General features: G+C 46.4%; 1 protein-coding gene across 1 annotated transcript in view; it reads left to right on the forward strand.

The window, feature by feature from the left end:
- The first annotated feature begins 13455 nt into the window (after positions 1 to 13455).
- RNF38 (ring finger protein 38) overlaps positions 13456 to 21910 on the forward strand; it is an 80000-nt gene continuing 71545 nt past the window's right edge. The window contains exon 1 of the mRNA XM_081845119.1: positions 13456 to 14011. Coding sequence (XP_081701245.1) covers positions 13471 to 14011 — 541 coding nt within the window. The 5' untranslated portion in view covers positions 13456 to 13470. The remainder of the gene's footprint in view (positions 14012 to 21910) is intronic.

The raw sequence follows: 21910 nt of genomic DNA on the forward strand, positions 1-21910 counted from the left end.
TATCATAATCACCTTTTTCTCATTGTATGTGAGTTCTTTTTCACATCATGGGGGATGTTTTGATCACTGCCATTGTCGCGAGACACCTGATGCTATTTTAGATCAGAAGCATTGTCTCTCGCCACTGCAACAGCCCGTAACTTTTACATTCCAATCCTGTATCAAGTTGCCCAAAGGCCGGTAAAAGTGAGGCTACCTTTGATCAGCGAGCCACTGGTCCATGGCTGGTGGAATTCCCCAGGGGTCACTAATCTCAGGGACACTTGGAGGGTCTGCTAGGTAAAGGTAAAGGGACCCCTGACCATTAGGTCCAGTCGTGACCGACTCTGGGGTTGTGGCGCTCATGTTGCTTTATTGGCCGAGGGAGCCGGCACACAGCTTCCGGGTCATGTGGCCAGCATGACTAAGCCGCTTCTGGCGAACCAGAGCAGCACACAGAAATGCCATTTACCTTCCCACCAGAGCGGTACCTATTTATCTACTTGCACTTTGACATGCTTTCAAACTGCTAGGTGGGCAGGAGCAGGGACCGAGGAACGGGAGCTCACCCCATCGCGGGGATTCGAACCGCCGACCTTCTGATCGGCAAGTCCTAGGCTCTGTGGTTTAACCCACAGCGCCACCTGCATCCCCCCAAAACCAATATAACCTATAAAAACTCTTTAGAATAGGCTTTTACACATATCCATAAATGTGAGCTTGTCTGGACAGTGCTACATAAATAGTAATTATTGTGGCTTTGTTAAATAGACTTGGTTTTGTTACGATATGGATGCAATGCAGCTGCAAAGTGCTAGCTTGAAAAGTAAACATGATGGGAATGTTGGGACTGTTCCGTGGGAATCAGAGGGACAGTCAATTCACAGTGCGAAGCACCGGAATTAGCTCAGAGTGTAATATGAGCTCTTCCGTTTCTTCCTATCCAGGAAGTGTTTCTCTCTAGACTGCTGGAGCTTGAAGAGAGCAGTCATGTTTTTTTGTAACGCTGCAAAGACAGAAATAAAGGCATGTAAATACGTTTCTGTCTATCTCTTTCCCCTGCCCGGGGGGGGGGGCAGGAAAGAGGGGGGTGTTCTTCTCACGTTTGAGAAGAATCGCCGATCAAGACCTTGCCTGCGCCTGCTGGGGAATGCAGCCAGGGAGGTCAACAGGGAATCAAGCCAGGTGCCTAGGATTGTTGTCTGTTCCTCCTGATAAAGGGCTTGATATCCTGACAGGTTTTACTACCCATTAATAATTTCACTAAGCTTTCATGGTACATCAGCTTTCCCCAGCCTGGTGTCATCTGGTTGTTTTGGACTACAACTCTCAGCTCCTGATGGATATGATGCTTTCTAGAGCACCTTAAGCAAAAGGGAACAGATCCAGGTCCAAGGAGCTTCCAGCCTAAATTTTAGCACTGAGGTATCGATTCAAATCTAGATCCACTTGGCCCTGAAGCTCACTGGGTGACCTTGGGCCAGTCACTGATATCTCTCAGTCTATATTACCCCCAGGATTGTTGTGCGGATTAAATGGTGGGGGGGAAGAATCCTGTACACCAAGGAAGGCGAAACTTGTGGCCTTCCAGATGCTTTTGGACTACAAATCCCATCATCCCTGGCCACTGGTCATGATGGCCAACCACACCTGGAGGGCCACAGTTTCCCCATTTCAATGTATGCCATCCATAGCTCCAAGGGTGAAAGGTGAGATAGCTTATCATGCAAAGGTCCAAAGTTGTCTCCAGGTACAGCTGGGAGCGATTCCTGCCTGAAAACCAGAAAAACCAATGCCAGTCAGTGTAGACAACACTGAACTAGTATCAGACCAATGCTCAGATCCTGTATAAGGCAGTTTCTTAGGTTCCTAAATACAGTGGTACCTCTGGATATGAACGGGATCCGTTCCGGAGCCCCATTCGCATCCTGAAGTAAACGTAAGATGCGACTGTGCGACTGAGGGTCACGTTTCGCCACTTCCGCGCATGCGTGTGATATCATTTTGAGTGTCTGTGCATGCGCGAGCAGCGAAACCCAGAAGTAACATGCTCCATTACTTCCAGGTCGCTGCAGAGCGCAACCTGAAAATATTCATTCCGAAGCTCCTTCAACCCGAGGTATGACCATAGCTCTGTGTCAGGGACTGAGGAGGAATGGTGGGGACCGCCCCGCCCCCCCCCCCACTTCTCAGAGAAGGAGGAGACAGTGGTTTGCAGACCAGGTCACAGTTCAGAGGCTGCAGAGGGGAGAAGCTGGGAAATATTGGAAGAGCAGCAGGAAGAAGAAGCGCCAGGGGAGAGACAGCTGACAGACGCAGTGTCTTTAGAAAGCATTCCAGACACTCCCCCCACCCCAAACTCGGCGGGCATTGAAAGTAGGAGAATAGAAAGCTCAGAGGCAGAAAGCACAGATCAGCCAACATAGGGATGACGTAGGATAGGAGATACAGAGGGGGTGGGACTTTACTCGGAGCAACGCCATTATCCGAGAGACGGCATTTCTACATCTCTCTCTGAATATTGAATAAAATAACCTTGGTAAGAGCTTCTTGTCTTTCCATTACTGGCAGCCTGCCATGAAGGAGGGGTATCAAATTCCCGGAAGCCTGACACTCTGGTTTGTTGCTGTGCAGAAGTGTCAGGTGACCCCCAAGATGGGGGACCCTGGTGCATGTCATGCACTGTGTATGTGACAACGCACACGCGACAAAGGAGGCCGAGCGCTCTGAAGGAGCTGGCTACTGGACTTGCGACATGCATTGAGCATCGTGCACATGTGTCATGCACGTGTGATGCACGCAGGGCCACCTCAAGATTGAGGGGGTGGCCCCGGCTGCTTAAAACAAATATTGAGGGGGCCAAGGTACCTTTGGCCCCCTAGAGTTGGCACGCCTATTGCTGTGTAATGTGTAAAACAGCCTGCAAGTATCGCAGCACCTGATCCAGATGTGGAGAGGCAGCACCTCTGCCTCGTTGATGAAATACATAGGCACATATAAAGTGCCTATGGGCAATCCACTATGGGCAAAGTGCCTAATGGGCAATCCAGTAAGTAATCAAATTTGATGAGGAATTTCAAGAGCACACACACACACACACACACACACACACACACACACACAGCTTCCAGGTCATGTGGGCAGCATGACTAAGCCACTTCTGGCAAACCAGAGCAGTGCAAGGAAACACCGTTTGCCTTCCCGCCGGAGCAGTACCTATTTATCTACTTATACTTTGATGTGCTTTCAAACTGCTAGGTTAGGAGGAGCTGGGACAGAGTAATGGGAGCTCACCCCATCACGGGGATTCGAACAGCCAACCTTCTGATCGGCAAGCCCTAGGCTCTGTGCTTTAACCCACAGCAAGTGCTATATAACGAAAGCTGGGATTCATATAATCACAGAATTGTAGAGCTGAGAGGAACTCTGAGAGTCATCTGGTCGAACCTCCTGCAATGCAGGAATCTCAACTAGATCTTTAACAGGTGGCAATTCAACCTCTGCTTAAAAACCTCCAAGGAAGGAGAGTCCACCACATTCCCAAGGAGCACTGACACCTTCCCACCCACCCCCAGATGTTAAAAGTGCAGCACTCACTGTAACAACTTCATCATAAGAGCCAGTTCCTAGAAGCCAAGGTCCCTTTGCCCCCCCTCAATAAAATATTTGAGTGCCCAGCCCCCCAAGTTGATGGGCTTTGCCATTCAAATGGTGTGTGGGTGCCATGTCTTGTGATTGATTATGTGGAGTGGGATTCACCTGGCGCCCCTATTTTTTTATTCGGGTTGGCACCCCTGAAATGCATAGCAAGTACTGAAAAAAAAAAAAAAGCACTGGAGTTATTCCAGCCACTACAGTGGTACCTCAGGTTACATACGCTTCATGTTACAGACGCTTCAGGTTACAGATGCTTCAGGTTACATACGCTTCAGGTTACAGACTCCGCTAACCCAGAAATAGTACCTCGGGTTAAGAACTTTGCTTCAGGATGAGAAGAGAAAGTGTGCTTTAGTGGCGCAGTGGCAGCAGGAGGCCCCATTAGCTAAAGTGGTGCTTCAGGTTAAGAACAGTTTCAGGTTAAGTACGGACCTCCAGAACGAATTAAGTTCTTAACCCGAGGTACCACTGTATAAAATGGAAGCAGGCATCTCAGATACCAAGAAAACAAGGAGAAATGGGTCACTCATTCAGTATATGATTTGGTGGGTGGGTGGAGGGGGAATACTAGAAGCTGGAAGAACATGCCTGCAAACAAAGCAAGGGTTTGTTCACATGTTAATTGCAAGAAGGAAAATGTAGCTACGCAGAGAGAAATTGTGGCAGCAAGGAGGAATGCATAAAATAGTTCAAACAAATGGCCTGGGGAGGGAGGGGTGCTTAGGAAGTTGATAATGAGATAAGAAGCCTTTCACCTCTGGGTCTCTGCCTTGAGCACAATCCTGATTGGTAGAACTGCTCCTGAGCAGATGCTCAGTGACCTGTACATCATTAACTTCTGGCCTTGAGGCCATGACCTTGCATTGCTGAAGTCGATAGATCTGCTGTTGACCTCTGTGACCAAAATAAGATACCCCAGTGGAGCCGACCCCCACCTCATGAACCTGACCATCCTCCTTTGCACCAGTTCAGATGCCTACTTTAGATCAGGCCAGCCCGCCTGCATTGTGTTAAGCCGTTGCCATCTCTCAAAAGTTGGCTCTGTAGTCTGCAAACCGACCAGGAAGCTATGTACAGGTGAATCTGAGTCTTGGAAAATCTCATCTGTTCAGCGCTCAAAATCGTGTGCTTTTACATCCTCTGTATTAATAATTAAGTTGCAGTAATGTTCAACCATAAAAAATTGTATTAATTCAGCCACAGATGGTTTCTGGTATTAAATATATTTCTTTTTCCAGCTGAAAGGTAAGAGGGGCGAAAGTGTTCCTGTGTTTCACCAAGTCAGACCATTGCTTAATTTAGCCTAGTACTGTCTCCTTTGGTTAGCAGCAGCTGCTGCTGTCCAAGATCTCAGGCAGAGAGGCCTTTCTCAGCTCTGTTCCCCAAGATCCTTTGTTCCACTGGGATGCCAAGGATTCAGCTGAACTGCGGACTTTTGCATACAAACCCTGATTGACCTCAGTTCTCCCTTGCTCTCTCTCTTACACACACACAAAGTGCTTTTACTGGCCTTTCACTCCTGTGTCTTTCAGCAGCAGAACCACATGCAAAATCTGAGGCAGGCAGTAATTATTAGCAGAGCTAAAAGTAACCGTAGCTCAGGGGCAAAGCATCAGCCTTGCTTGCAGAAGGGTTCCTGGTGCAATCCTTGGTGTCTGAAGATAGGGCTGGGCGATGTCCTTGTCTGAAACCCTGGAGAGCCATTGCCAGTCAGTGCAGTGATGACTGGCCTAGATGGACCAGTGATGTGATTCAGCCTCCTATGCTGGCTTGATAAGCGGCCGAGCTCCCCATCTATTTATTATAGCATAAGCAAAAGCTCACATTATCTGTGGTGCAGAGAGTTGCCCTGACACTGCATCACAAATAGCCTTAAAAGTACAAGTGTCAATCCCTATTTCAAAGATTATCTCCTTTGTTTAGCCTGAGCCAGTGAAGCTCTTCTTGACGTAGAGATAAAGAAATGGGAAGAAATGCAAGGCCAGTCGCTGATGCGCACAAAGACCTCCATCTCCTGTGATATCTTAAATACGTACTTCGGCGGAGGGGGAAATTCATGAATGCATCCCCATTGCAGAGGCTTAAGAGATAACTCTCTAAATCAGGAGTTCCCAAACTTTGGCCTGTGAGCTTCGTTCTGGGGTCCATGGTGTGTCTGTGGATTTGTGCCTAAAGACAGGACGTGACCACATCCAAGTCGTTAAATATTCACAATGATTTTTAACTGTATTTTTATTGCATCTTTTATTTTGTATAATACAGTCGTACCTTGGATCCCAAACGCCTTGGTACTCGGACGTTTAGGCTCCCAAACACCGTAAACCTGGAAGTGAGTGTTCCAGTTAGCAAACGTTCTTTGGAAGCAGAAACGTCTGACGGGGCTTCCACGGCTTCCGATTGGCTGCAGGAACTTCCTGCAGCCAATCAGAAGCCACGCTTTGGTTTCCGAATGTTTTGGAAGTCGAACGGACTTCTGGAACAGATTCTATTCGACTTCCAAGGTACGACTGCATGGCATTCAAATTGTAAGGCAATAAAATACAAGAGGTGGGGGAAGGATTGTTAAGTGGTCCATGAAGACTCTCAGCAAATTCTTCTTCTTCTTCTTCTATTTTTTAAGTTTCAACATTTTTAACATAAACAATCAAAACACAATTTCATCTTTTCTCTTATTTTTGTTGTCTCCCTACCCCGTTTTTCTTGTTTCTCCCCTTCTACTGCACCCTATCTTCTATTAAATTATAACCTCGACAGCACTGCTATCTAACTCTGGGATCAGGGAGCTGGGAACCTCAGCTCTGAAGACTGGATGTGCTCCTCAGAGCTCTTCCCAGGCCACACACCTTCCCAGTCCAGAAAGGTAAGAACCACACCTGTTGCTTCACCCACCTTTGCCTCTGTCCCCATCCAGCACTGCCATAAGAAGGTGTGACCCCCCAGGCTGAAAAAACTTCCCCATCCTGCTCAAGACTGTGGGGTTTGGGTCGTCTTCCAAGTGATAAGCCTCCATGCTCAGCCATAGTAACCCAAAGTGTATCCATAAGGGATACCTCTAACCAAAATACGGTATATTGGAACGAGAGAGACAGATGGATTCCTGAAGCACCTCATTATATCACTGTAATAGACACTTTTTTTCTTTTGGCAGAATGCGTAGGAACCTGCATTTTGACATAGCTCATTGAACTGTGTTCACTACCTCTTGTCATTACAATGAGGCTTCTTGCGTAATGTTTCTGTTTAAAAAGAAGCGCTAAATATGAAAAGTCATTTCGCGATCTGACTGGCAATGGTAACTTTGGCTTGTAGCTGCTGAAGCTGTATCTGCACAATTCAGAGCTCATTAACCACGGCACTAAAACACCAAGGCATTAAAATAACATTAATGAGTGCAATAACAGACTCTTGCATTTTTCTCACTGACTGACCATTCCATTAAGGTATGCCTATATTACTTAACATGAACAGAAACACTGTGTTGAATGCTTACAGCTAGAAATGAACTGGCATTCCATAACGAACTTTATGCAGGTAATGGTTCATTCGTTCGTTCATTATATTTCTACGTCACTTTTCACTCGTACGAGCCACAAAGCAGCTTACAAACCATTGTTGGTTTAGTGCTACGGACAGGGCCAGCCCAAGACATTTTGGTACTTGAGGCAAATCACAAAATGGCGGTTCCCTCCCCACCAGGAAAGAAGGGGTGAGTGAAAATCTACATCAGAAACAAGGTGAGAATAAAGATCTGTATTAGGATCCACTGGCCCTATAAATCTTGTCACCTGAGACGGTTGCCTCAACTTGTCTCATGTATGGGCCGGCCTTGGCTAACTGTAGGACTCATTGTGGAGTTAAAATGTTCCATTGCGCCTTCCCAGGATTGGTGGACTTACCTAAAATAGACACATGGATGTAGGCAATGTCTGAGGCAATTGCCTCACCTTGCCTCTGGGTGGACTGGCCCTGCTGGGCACTGTAGTTGCTGGAAATCGTAACTATGTGGGGGGTAAACCATAGTGCCCATAAGTCTATGAGGGAAATAATGTGCTTCAAATGTACATTAAGGCAATGGTTCCTGACCTTTTCGGTATGGCATCCCACAAGTCCAAATTTACTTGGTATGGTGACCCATTGATTTATTGTCAACTGAATTTTGGACCTTAGGGCTCCTCTGCTGCCAGTTGCAAGACAGCAGTTCCCAGGTGTTAAAATAAAATGCATGAGCCTTTCTAAGATTCATTTCCGAGCACAATTCAAAGTGCTGGTGTTGACCTTTAAAGCCCTAAACGGCCTCGGCCCAGTATACCTGAAGGAGCGTCTCCACCCCCATCGTTTTGCCCGGACGCTGAGGTCCAGCGCCGAGGGCCTTCTGGCGGTTCCCTCATTGCGAGAAGCAAAGCTACAGGGAACCAGGCAGAGGGCCTTCTCAGTAGTGGCGCCTGCCCTGTGGAACGCCCTCCCATCAGATGTCAAAGCGATAAATAACTACCTGACATTCAGAAGACATCTTAAGGCAGCCCTGTTCAGGGAAGTTTTTAATCTGTAATATTTTAGTGTATTTTTGGTTTTTATGGAAGCCACCCAGAGTGGCTGGGGAAACCCAGCCAGATGGGCGGGGTACAAATAATAAATTTATTATTATTATTATTATTATTATTATTATTATTATTATTATTATTATTTACAAGTGTCAACAAAGCATTATAGCATGCCAAGAAAGCAAGAAGCTGTAAGAGGCATTCATCACATCAGTTAAGGATTACAAGCAATAATTTTTCTGGGTCTACTTAGAGAGCCTGCAACCCACTGGCACAGACTTTGTGACCTACTCACAAGTAGGTTCAAAAACGCTGCTTTAAGGTATAGTGTGTACACAGCCATTTAGTCTAGTTCAGGCCTAAGACACTTGAAGGGGAGATTGTTGAGATCAATATCAAGAAGTATCTTAAACCTGGGTCTTTCACAACACTAGCTCCCCTCCTGCACTCAATGTTGTGTGCCTTGCCACAAAATGGGGTTGTTGTGGAGGCCACACCCCTGGAATCAGGCATTGGTGTGGATGCATCAAGTGACAAAGCCCATGTACCATCACACATGGGCTTGCACACAGATGGGGCACCCACACAATTAGGCAGAGGCTTTGTCAGTTCAAATGGCTTCCAATGTGCTTGATGAACAGGGATGGGACCAACAGGGCAGCCCCGCTCTGTAATAATTGTGCAATTTCCCCTCTTGGTGTGATTCATAAGTGCAGGGCAATACTGAAAGCCTTGATCTTGTTAAGTTCAAAGTTATTTTGGCATTGGGGAGTTCTATTGTAACTGGAAATATTTCATATTATAAGATTTGACAGGAAAGTAAGAAAGGTTGTCTATCTTATAGAGGATGGCAATTCTTACTTATTACCTTTAAAAGCTATAGCATGCTTAATAGACACGCTGTATTCTTCCTTCAAAATCCTGCAGAAGACTCCTTTATGGAGACTGATTAAACTGATATTCTGGTTAAAAGCTTGAAAGTTATTTGATTCCTGTCTAGGTAGATCTCATTAAAAATTCATTCCGTTAATGAATTCGTAAGTTTCACTAAATATCCACCACCGAATAAAAGCAAGCTGTAATGTTAGGGTATGCTACTAACTCTAGTATTAAGGCAATATTTTGGCAACAGATCAGGGTAATTTAGTACACTGTCACAGCCTAGCCAAACATTTCAGTTTTGTGTTCTTAAGCAAAATTAACTGTTTATTTTTCAAGACACCTTTTCTGATTGATTTTGACAGCGGAACAGGGCATTGCTGAACTAATTAAACATCTGGGATTATCAACTGAAAATTAATCTTCATGTTCAGACTCTGCATTGGTTGTGCAACCTCCGGAGACACCACAGAAATCCCAATGGCCATTCCAAGCCTTAGAAATTCCAGACTCTGAAGGCAACTAATTTGCCTGACAATCGCAACAGTGTCTGAAAACTAGTATTAACTAACCAATTAAACAAGCCTAATTTATTTGGAAAATAAAAATAGATCAATTTTCTAGCTCTCCCCCAATTCACACCACCATCTCTATGAAGCAACCAATCTCTTTCTAATCCCTTTTATAAAATTGTATTTATTAATCATTTTGCTTTGTGTTAAATCTCAGTTTGCATGACTGTTCTGCAATATAGGGGGAAGACTGAGAGGAACTTCCAAGTAAATGTGTTTGGGATTCAGGCATAAAGTTCAATGATTTGCATGCGTTGTATAGCTGCAGAGGAATTTGAGTGTGACATAGGATATTCCCCAAACACAGGTATATACAGCTGAATCCTGTCCATGTTTATCCAGAAACAACTCCCACCAAGTTCAGTAGGGCTTACTGCCAGGTGCAAATGTCTGCAGCCTGCCTTAGCAGGAAGTCCCATAATTCCAGTCCGATGCGCTCCCAGTTATGTGCCTGGGTGACCCCAGATTCATGCTTCCAGACAGCAGCATTTGAGCAATGAAGGCCACATAATTAGCACTAGTTTTTAATCAGGGCTTTTTGGGGGCGACGGGGCTACTAAGGAAGTAGCTCCTTCCCAGCGCTTGTTGTCGGCGGCAGTTTCTTGCGAGTCTGCAAGCATGGTTGCCAGATGTTCCACCCATGAAAGGGCTGTCCGAAAACCATGACAGCCTCGCGCAACGCACTTGATTCGTCCTCTTGCGAGGCGCAACCCTCCCCCTTCTCTCCCTTACAGGCCTCCGGAGCGTCCCTTCCTTTATTTTTACGTTAAACCCGCCGCCGAGGTGGAATTTAGCAGCGCTGGACGGAAAACACACTGCGCACTAAAGGTTTCCTTTAAAAATACACAAAAACAGCTGGGTCGTGCGCCCAGGCGTGCGCAAGCAAGCAAGCGGACCAGCCAACGAGCAATCAATCGGGATCGTAAAAGCTCCTTGTTCGCGTTAGGCAGAGTTGCTGCTCTATTATTATTATTATTATTATTATTATTATTATTATTATTATTATTATTATTATTATTATTGCTATTCTTGTTGTGAAGTTGCGGGGAGCCCAGATCAAGATTCGTGATTGACAACCGCAGTGGCAAGCTGTGGCCAAGCAGCCTGCAGTCCCTGGAGCTGCTCTGTGCTAGTAAATAATAGATCCCTCGATTTCTCTCCTCCTCCAACGTCCCCCCCCCCGCCCCAATTCCTCCTCCTCCTCCTCCATCAGTCAGATCCCCAGCTTTGTCCGGGCAGCTCTTTCATCCCCTGCTTCCCACACTGCTTCCCCTCCTCCCTCCCTCGCTGTCCTCAATGCATGATGGATGGAGAGCCAGCCCGGGAGCTGGAGCGATCAAGCCTTGTGCAATCGCCCGGCCGTCCAATCGATTGCACCACCCAAAAAAATAAAAATAAAATAAAATGCTATTTGCTTCACTTCCTAGCACCGGGGAGGACGGCTTCCCGAAAGAAAGCGTGTCTTAAATTTAAAAGGAGGCGGTGGGCGAGGGCGAGAAACAGGATCCATTTCCTCGCCAAGTGCGCACCAGGAAGGAAATTCGTTGCTATTAATTAAGGAATTGCAACGAAACCAAACACCTCCAGCCCTGTCTTTCCTGCTTGCAATGACACTTTGCGCTTCCTTCCACGAAAGGAGAGCCCTTTCCTTGATGAAGAAGTGCCAGAAGACCAGCAATGGGGCAGATAAAGATTTATTTATTTTTTCCAAGGCCCCCTGGTTGCTTGCGTTCCCCTTCCCGCCCACTCCTCCCCCTAGATCGCCAGGAACAAAGAAGGGGGAAAGCGGCTGGGAGCTGGGGGGGGCTTTGAGGATGATTCCGGGTTTGGCTCGTCGGGTCTGCCTGAGGCAGAGCTCTCCAGCGCTATTGATCTCTGCACATTTCACCCCGTGGTCGCCAAGAGAGGTTTCCTGTCTCTGTGGAAACTCTGTCTCCGGATCCCATGTGTCAGAGCTCATCTGGGAGAGCATTTCTTCCTCGAAAACGGCATCAGCTGGAGAGATGCGAGGCCGCTGTTCCCCAGCCTCTGACAGTTAACTCATTTCATTCAGCCGTGCAATCAGCCACATGCACGGGTGCAATATAAGACCCCCCCCTTAATTATGCAATGTGCAGATAAACACACACGTACTATAATAATATTAAATAAATGTTCTGTATTCCAGTCCATTATAGCCACGGAGAAAACACAGCGACCCTCGTTTCATTTTATTTTTAAAAAGCAACTCTTAACAAACACATGCAAGAAGGGAGGAGAGAGGCGCTCGGTTTGTTCCCCTTCTCTGCCTTACAGTACTTTCGGCACAAGCTCGGGGTTTTATAATCCGAATTAATTAATCCGGAGCAAGTACCGCCGCTTGGTTCCGTTTACACACTCGCAAACGTGACTGTCTTCACTCCACCCATACTTCTCCGTTGAGAGTGAGAAATATCCGCTCTTGCAGCAACCCTGATGATGCACCGGGATGAGTAAAAGGGCGTTAAGGGCCGGTCGGAGCAGGTGATGCGGAGTGTGCGCCCTTAGTGGTTACTGGCAGAGTTACAGGGCTGAATAAGTCACCCTTGCCCAGTCCTCACACAGCATCTGGAGGTAGGAAACAGACTCTGCCCTGCAGGGTTAGCTCTGTGGATGTAGGAAGCCCCTATAACAGCCAGATCCGGCCTCTTTTGCCACCTAGGACCCTTTAATGTCTGGAGCTGCTAGTTCGCTTGGATGCAGTTGCGACGAAGAAGAGGTGCGGAAGAAAGGAAAATCGGGAGGAGGTCGAAAAGGCGGCTATTTCCATAGGAAGGGGAACTGCACGCGGGCGCAATCGATCGCCGTCTCTGCATGAGTCCCTGTTCTGATACAGTTCTGCAAACACGCCGTTTCCTGTTTCTGACCGATCCAAGCGGACGGGGCTGGTCCCGAAGTGAGAAAGAAAGAAAACAAGAAAAGCTTGTTGACAACAACACCCCCCCCCCATTGCATAGTTTACGCGGCGCTTTTGAGGCCGGCGTCAGCGGAGCTGGGAGGGAGGGAGTTTCTCATTCGGGGTCTGCAGTAGCAGGGGCGAGAAACTTCTTTTCCCAGGGATACAAAAAGGAGACGGCGGCCGGCACAAAGGCAGATCCCGATCTTATTTCTTGCAAACGGGCGCGCACGCTCTCTGCTCTCCGCCGCCTCCCAGCGCCACACCGGATGTGAATCGGGAGTGGATTTCGCCGCTGTCCCGCCAGCATTTTGGAGAGGAGGGCCCGAGGGTGGGTGTGCGCGTGTTTAGAAATCCGCTGCGTGGATGCCCTTCGCTTTCCCTCCCCCTGACGGCGTGCTGCTGCTGCTGCTGCTTTTGCAAAGAGGCGGTGCTGCTGCGAGCAGCTGCGTTTCCTGGGGAGATCGGCTACCTTTGTTTTTCTCTTGCACCGAATTACACCCCCACGAGGAACACGCTCGTGGGCCGGGCGTGGAGGAAGCAGTTTGCGGGGAGGGGGTGTACAAGCCAGGGGCAGCTGCCGCTTCTCTCTCTCTTTCTCCTCCCCTCCTCCCTCCCCTCCGCTTCCCTTCCACCCCCCCCCCCGGTGTACTTTGCTCGGCTGCTCCTCCTCCTCTTAAGGAAGTTTCCTCCCCCTCTTCTTCTTCTTCTTCTTCTCTTCTTCTTCCACGAGCGCCGCCGCCGCCGCTGCACTTCCCCCTATTTCGCAGCCTTGCCTAACCGCCCGCCCCAACTACTCCCGGGTTGGGGGGGGGGGCTAAAGAGAGAGAGAGAGGAAGGGCTTTGGCCGGCGGACCCCCCCCCCTTTCCTCCAGCGCGGTGGGGCTGAGCCGGGCACCGGCGCCCCCCGGCCCCTTCGCGAGGCCGAATGCCGGTGGCAGCGGCGGCGGCGGCGGCGGCGGCCAACTCGCACCCCCGCGCGGCGGCGGTGCAGCAGCCCGACGCCCGCCCCTTCGCCGCCTCCGTCCGCCTCCGGGACCGGGACCCGGCCAAGCAGCAGCAAGGCGCCGAGGAGCGCCGCGGCCAGGCCGCCGGGGAGGCAGCGGCGGCGCTGGCCAGGGCAGCCGGCGGCAGAACGGCGGCTCCTTCCGGCGCCGCTTCACCGCCCGCCCTGCTGGCTTTCTCGCCGTCTTCTCCGCCGGGCCCGCCGCCGCCGGAGCCCCCGCGGACTCGCTCCCGCTCCCGCTCCGGATTCTTCAGCCTCCTCGCCATGAACGGCGGCGGCGCCACAGCCACGGCAGCTGCCGCCGCCGCCGCGCACTTCCAGCCTCCGCCGCCGCCTCCTCCAGCCCCTCCGCATCTCCATGGGCCGAGCCTGCCCGAGTTGGGCGCCCGCAGCCAAGGCAGAGGGAGCCCCGCTGGACACGGGCACCCCAGGGCCCCGCCGGGAGCCAGGGCGCCTGCGCCAGGTAATGGGGGGTTGGGGGGTTGGGCGAGGGAGTGGGGGGGTGGGAATGGGGGGGGGGTCGGTTGTGGGGAGTAAACATGGGGGGGTCTCGGTGGGGGTGGGGGGAGGAAGAGGCCGGCGGCGGAGCGGGGGGAGGCAGCCTCTGAGGGAACGGGAGGTGACAGGATGTTTGTGAGGTGACTAAGAAGTGGGTGCTGAGGTGAATTCCGCGTGAGGCGCCGAGCAAATATTCCAGAAGGCGGGGGCCGGGAACAAAAAAAAAGGGGGGGGAAACACCCCACAAAAAAGGAATGGGGGAAAGGATAAAAAATACAAAAACTTGGGAATGCCTTGGCCCAGCCTTCAACTTAATCCTGTTTACTTGGGAGTTGGAAGTCCCACCGAGTTCAAGAGGGCGCAACTTCCTCGTGAAAGTGCCCTGAGGATGCCCGCCTCGTCCCAAGAGCGCTGGCTCTTCAAAGCCTCCTGGCTTTTCAAAGGATGCCTTCATTTGCCAGCTGCGGGGTCTTCTAAAGAGAAGCCGTAATAAACCGAGGAAATGATTAAAAGCCCAGAGACAAAGAGTACCAAAAAAACAACACCACCCCAACCACCAAAAGCAACACCCCCCCCCCCCCTCAACAACATGTGTTAGGCAGGATGGAAATGGAAGCTGCTTTTCCTCAGAGGGGAGGGGTGGGGTGGGGGGCTGAAGGTCCACCAAAAACAACAACCCAGCATTTTGATTTTCCACAAAAGTTGTCCCATTCAGCGCTACTTCTCCTCCATCACCCCTTCCGCTTCTCAGTGGTGCTTTGCTCTTCCTCTGTGTGTTTGTGGGTGGGTGTTAAGTGTGTTAGTGTGCGTATTCTCTTTTAATATGGAGGGCATTAAACATGCTGACTTTTTTTGTGTGGAGGGGCAGAGAGAGAGGGGAGAAGGCCTTGGATATTGGGAGGACTTTTCCTGTGCTTTGGCGACACATGTGCATCTTCCACTTCTGGGAAAGAGTCTCCTGATTCTTTAGTAATAAACTTGGTGTAGTAGCCTGTGAATTGGTGTGGACGATTGTAGATTGTGTTGTCCCCTGGAATTGGAAGCTGGTAGACTGTCTTTGGAGGGAAATGGCAATAGTGTACATATGGAGATGAAAAAAACCAAGTTGGCTTTGGGGGGGGGGAGAGAAAGCTCACAACTAAATAACTTCAACAATTTTGCAGCTGGTGATTTTCAGAACAGCTAAAACTTTTAAGTGCATTGAAGCTAGAAATAATGTGACGAAGTTCAGTGTGGTGTTCAACCTAACAAGATGCTGCGGCGGGAGAAGGGGGGGGGAAACATTTCACCTTTCACAGATATCAGAATTTGTGACTCTGGAAGACCTGAAATGCCTGCCCAAAAAAACTCTAGACCCATGGTTCCCAACTTAGGGCACACCCCCCACAGAGGGGCAATTTGATTTTTAAGGGGGGCAATTTGGAAGCTTGTTTAGACCAAGTTAATGGCCTTTTAGGCTTCCTCTATGTGAATAGGAGTTCACTTTTTGAATAATAAGAATTATATGTCACCAGGGGGTGGGGGCATCAGGATTTTAGAGATGCTTAGGTGGGGCATGGCCCAAAAAAGGTTGGGAACTACTGCTCTAGACCCTAGAACAACCACTGTCACATAACATGCACTATATTATACAATAATATCAATACCAAGTAGATATCTGTACAGCAAGTATACATGGTATATAATTTTTTTTAAGGGAGTCTTCTGGGTTTTCTTGGTTCCATAGAAAGAATCATGTCATTGACAGGGGAACTTATAGTTGAGAGTGCCCATCTATTTGTAAATTAATTAATTTTTTTTTTCCCTTTGAGCCTGTGATTGTAATTGCTTTCTTGACTGTTCAAAATCTTATTGGTTCTGCTTTTGGCATGAGGTGTTCAAACTATCCCGTGGCATTAAGAATAATAACTGATACAGTAAGGCATTATTTTCAGGTGTTTCATGACTAGTACCACTTTATGAATTAATAGTTTGGAATAAATTAGACGTGCCAGAGGTTTAAGTCTTCTTGGAAGTCACTCCCTCTGCCCTTGATGATCTTCCTCCTAATTCCACATGTACGTGGGCTGGTTGTGGTTACTCACTAGTGAAGGAAAGGCACTCTACAAGTTGCATTGCTCATATGAGCACTTCTTTAAAAATCAGGTGTCAGGTATCCGTGAGTTCAGTATCAGATCAGGCTCTTGAACTACATTGTGATAGGTTCAAGTTTTGTCTAAATTAAGCAACTTTTTCTGGGTGCTGGAGATAATAATTTTCTGCACTGCACCCACTAAGTAATGTAAAAATGATCAATGTATTTTATTAAATGTCAACTTTCACCTCAGTAAGATAATCTTAGATATGATTTCTATTTAAAATAAGAGTTGCTTGTTAATACTTGAGGACATGAATTCTATTGCTCTCCTGAAAGTTCACATGTAATAAACCCCCATGAATTTGCATTTGTGGGGCTGGTATGATCTGAAAGATACCTGGTCCTGATTTCTTCAGAAACCTGTAAACCTAGTATGCTGATGAAACAGCAGAGAAAACAGTACTTGTGGGCTGAATGTGTATTTCTTTCAGCTGGGCAAAATCTTTTTTTTATTTTTTAATTGTGGTAGCTGAATTTCAGATAACCAAAAAAAGTTAAATACATCTTCTTTTATTGAATTGGCTTTGTGCTGAGCGGCTAATACCTGATTTTGAACGTTAGGCCGATGTCCTAATGCAGGCATAGGCAAACTCGGTCCTCCAGATGTTTTGGGACTATAACTCCCATCATCCCTAGCTAACAGGACCAGTGGTCAGGGATGATGGGAGTTGTAGTCCCAAAAATATCCAGAGGGCCGAGTTTGCCTATGCCTGTCTTAGTGTAAGGGATTATTTACAATAGTATTCAATGAGAGATACATCTTTTTCTGTTCAACTTTAAGAACTGCAAATATTTTTAAGAATCTCAATTCTAAACATTCTGGCAGACCCTTTGTTATTCCATTTTTATTTAATTTGAATACTTTTGAAGTCATTAAATGGAGTAATGTGGAAAAAAGAGCAAAATATGTGACATAATTTGTAATGTATAGAGAGCATGCTTCAGTACTAGGTTATTTTTAATGTTTAGCTAAAGTGACTGATGTAGTCCTGGGGCAGAGCCAGTAATGATGGTACATGTAATACTTTCAAATAAAGTGTTAGTTTTACATTGGGCTGTAGTAATTCAAAATGGTTTCAGTTCTTCTTTTCATTAGAGTTATTTCTTAGACCTGAAAAATTCAAACTTGCATATTTACACCTGCACATGATTACTCAAGAAAACCCACTGAGATGATGGGACTAGTTTCAAGTAAGTGTGCATAGGAATTGTCATAGGAAAACATAAAGCACTCCCATTACATCTTGGAGACAAGTATTAGACTTTATTGCATTTTATTTTATTTTTAAAAATAAATGGAATAGACTTCCAATTAATGATGTCACTCTAAACCAAGAAGAGGTTAGTTGTAGATTATCATTCCCTCCTTTTTCACACAACAGTGGCTTATCCTCGCATAGTTCTGGTTGAACTATTGCTTCAATGGAGAGTAAAGCAATTGGGAGTTCATACTTTGGCTGACCTTTGTAGCAAGCCATTGTCATCATTGATACAACCCTTTACCTTCCCCTGTCCTCTTCCTATGTGTGCTCTGCACAATCTTCAAATCTGCTCTGAGGGGTTGGGGGAACCCTCAAGACAGATTTAGGAGGCACATTATTCAGTTTATTCAGTCATTGAATAAACTCGTTATATAAATTTTAAAATCTGTGGTAAGCTTTCAAGTTATCCAGAACTCTTCTTCAGGCAAGATGGTAGACAAAGCAGGGGTTGAAGGTGGGTGGGAGACAAAGGAAAACAAGGTTCAAACATTAGGATGATGTTGTAGCTGTGAGGTTAGCTTGTTCTAAGATTGTGGGCTGGATAAGTCCCTCTCAGGTGCTATAGAAACCAGGTTACACATGTAGAATTCTGGGATAAAAAAGCAATGACTGCTACTCATTTCTGAGAAATTAAGGTCTAATTTGTAACCCAGATCAATCCCAAACCTTAAATGGAACACACAGGTTGCTGGGTAGGCAGAGACCAGAAGTAAAGGGAAACATGGCAGCCTTTAATTTAGCAAAGCCACTGATTAATTTTGATGTACTAAGTAAAAAAACCAAATGAAGCCAAATTGTATAGTATTACCAAGCACTTTGAGGAGATGTCCTTGGCTGTGCTAAATTAAAGAGATCTTGTGTAACACCTTCCCTGATGAAGAGTTCTAGAGAACTCAAAAGCTTGCCACACTTTGGTGACATTTTGGCTGGCCCTACTAAAGGCATTGCCCAGCTGTGACTGTTGGGTAAGTGAGGTGTCTTGTATCATGCTGGGCTTGGAGAATTTGGGAGAGGAACAAGTCTGCAGCTACATACATCTTACCATTTATTCTGAGTATAAATCTGTATACAAATGTTGTTACTAACAACCCTGTACTGTAGTTCAAAGCTTTCCAAACTGTGTCATAACACATTAGTGTGTTGACTGCAGTGTGTAGGTGTGCCACGCACACACTCACCATGTTTCACCAATATGAAAAGTTTAGAAAGCTCTGCTGTAGTTTCTTTAGAAATACTGCTGTCTGATGCTTTTTCTCTCAAACCAGCTTCAACCTGGAAGGAAAACTTAAGCCACATTCACTTTGCAGTTAAGCTGAGGTGTGCACATTGGAGACAGCCATTGTGCATGCGTGGATGACAGATTGCGCACAGATGAGATCTTCATGTTTTGGGGAAAAGGTTGCAGGGGCAAGGAAACCAAACAGGTAACATGCATCGGTGAAGACATCCCCACATCTTCTGTAGTTTGCATATAAATGTGTACATGCAACTTGAAATGCAGCAGGGGAAAACTTATTTCACTGTGTTTTAAGCTGCTAATGTGCACATAGCCTGACTGTCTTGTCCAGCAGAAGCTGAGAGACTCCTCCCTTCTTAGATTTCTGTGATGTGGGGGAAGGGGGAAGGGTCTCTTGCTTTGTGCTGAGCTGCCAGCAGAAGATGATCGTCAGTAAGAGACTTGTGGTCATTGCTGTTGACCACACAAATGGGCCTCTGTAACCATTGCTGTTCCTCCCTACTTTGTTTCTATGCTGATAAGATGACATAGTGGAGGTTCCATACTCGCTTGTATTGTGTATGAGGGTGTAAGTGCTTTTGAAAAGGGTGTTTCAGTGTAGAAGAACTAATTTTTGTAGTTTCAGCTTCTCATGCTGCTGAAATTCCCTCTTCTACACAACAGTTGATGATAAAAAGAGTGTTGTGCTCTGCTGCATCTGATGGTATTCCTCTCCCCCTCCTTAAATAAACAGGTGGGAATCCTACTTGTGGATTCTCCTGATCAATACTCTATCAAACTATTTCTGCCTAGAAGGACAGACAAACTTACACTCTCCTTTCAAATCACACTGTCTAGCTATTTTAAGCAGCCCAGAGGACACAGTAGTAAACTACTGCTGGTCAAGTACAAACTGTACAGTGATTCAAGCATGCAGTAAACCAGTAGTATAGTTGTAGGTTGAGCATATCTATATGCAGCTGGAAATTGGTATCTTTTGTGGGGGTTATTTTTAAAAATAAAAGATTGAATTATTAGCATTTCAGTTGTGCATCTTTTTAAAAAACCTGGTTTATGAAATTTAAAAATCTAACATATTTTAAAGCCTATATTCTTCTAATCTTAATCTGTAATCATGATCCTTTATCACTCAAATTGAGTTGAAGTCTGCTTTTTCTGTAAAAATAGAAAAAGAAAACCAGGTTAAAAAAAAAGACATCTGAGTCAAACATAAAAATATGACCTAGTTATATGACTGTTATTACTGTGGGCTTTTTCTTGAACCAAAGAACAAGCAAACCATCAAACCTGCTAGGATATAGGATCCAGGAGATGTAATTCTGTATTTCCCTAGGATCATCCACTGGACCCCACCTGGGTGAACTTGTTTTTTCGTTTATGCCTTGTAACTCCCTGAGATCTGCAGTGTGTTCAGTTCTGAATATTTTATTACTTTACTAACCAAACAAGGAGGATATTTACTTTTGATTTCATGAAGAAACACTGTTTTGCTCACTAACAACCAGCAGTTTTTGGAAAGTGATAGGCACTCAGTGACCTTGCTTTGTGTCCTGCATGTGGACAGAGACAACCAAACAGAAATCTTCTCTCTCTCTCTCTCTCTCTCTCTCTCTCTCTCTCTCTCACACACACACACACACACAGAGAGAGAGAGAGAGAGAGAGAGAGCGCCAGGGGTAGCCAATGTAGTGCATGCCAGATAAACTACATTTTTCATCAGCTCCAGCATTGGTCAGGGATGATGGGAGCTGAAGGGTACTATCTAAGCTTAAAATAATTATAGGAATATCCTCTTATGATGGTTAAGGATGTCTTTATTTACAAATCAGTGTTTTACTATTTTATAGTAGCCAGTTAGTATGCAAGTGTACTCAGGAAATGTATGAACTACAGTTTTACCTGCTACTGGTGCATCAGGTACAGCTATTCCTAGTCAGGGATAGCCTGGCCATGGTGATCCATGCTTTCATAACCTCAAGACTTAATTGTTCCAATGCACTGTATGTGGTGCTACACGTGAGCCTAGTCTGGAAGCTCCAGCTGATGCAAAATGCAGTGGGCAGATTTTTTTAATGGGGATATGCCAGCACATAACTGAGGTCCTTAAAAGCTTGCACTGGCTGCTCATATGTTACCAGGACAGGTTCCAGGTTCTTGTATTTTTACAAGGTTTTTAACAACTCTGGTCCAAGATATCTTAAGGGCCACCTGATCTCTTATATTCCTGCTTGAGCACAAAGAAATTTGGGGGAGTCTCTTGTTTGTGGTTCCCCACGTCTCAGATTCACAGCTTGCAACTACTTTGGAAGCTGAGCATTCAGTGTTGTGCTGGCCTAGTCCTGTGAAAGTCCCCCCTGAGATTAGAAAGACACCTTCCTTACTGAACGTCAGGCACACGACAAATACTTTCTTCTTCCACCAGGCATATTACTGTAGTGTTTGGCTTAGTGATGCCTTTTTATTCTCGTGTGTGGTTTATTTTTACTCTCACTGCTTAGAATTGATAATGATCAAGCGGTATATAAATGCCTTAAATAAATCTTACAATATGGAGTAATGTCAGATTGTTACAGTGAAGGCAAACTAATTTTGTGGCACGTTAAAAGACAAATTTATCGTGGCATAAGCTTTTGTGGGCATGAACCACTTCATCAGATACATGGGAGGTGTGATTTAAATTGGTCCACCATGCCTCCATATTTGGAATGTCACTCTGTAGAGAGTAAAAATAACATTGAAAGTAGCCTCAAAATATGCACCTGTCCATATCAAAATGACATAGTTTAACTCTTGATGGGGTTAGACTCCCTCTGAAGTGGGCATGTAGCTTGTGGGTGTATCTGGATCCTTTACTGTTGCTCAAGGCTCAGGAGGCCTCAGTGGTGTAGAGTACCTTCCATCAGCTTTTGCTTGTGGCCCAGCTGCACCCATATCATATCCGGACCGGGATAGCATAACTTAGGTCATCTGGCAACCTCTAGCTTGGATTACTGCAACACGTTATATGTGGGGCTGCCTCTGAAGATGCTTCAGAAACTTCAGCTGGTGCAGATTTGGTGGCTAGGTTGCTCACTGGGGCCAGACAGTTTGAGCATATTACACTAATCCTGGCCCAATGGTACTACTGGGTGCCAGTTAAGTTAGACCAATAAAAAGTGCTGGTTTTGGACTATAAAGCCCTAAATAGCTCAGGAACGCAATACCTCAAGGGCAGCCTTTCGCCATATG

Source organism: Podarcis erhardii (genome assembly GCF_964252035.2).
Source record: "Podarcis erhardii genome assembly, chromosome: 17".
Lineage (NCBI taxonomy): Eukaryota > Metazoa > Chordata > Lepidosauria > Squamata > Lacertidae > Podarcis > Podarcis erhardii.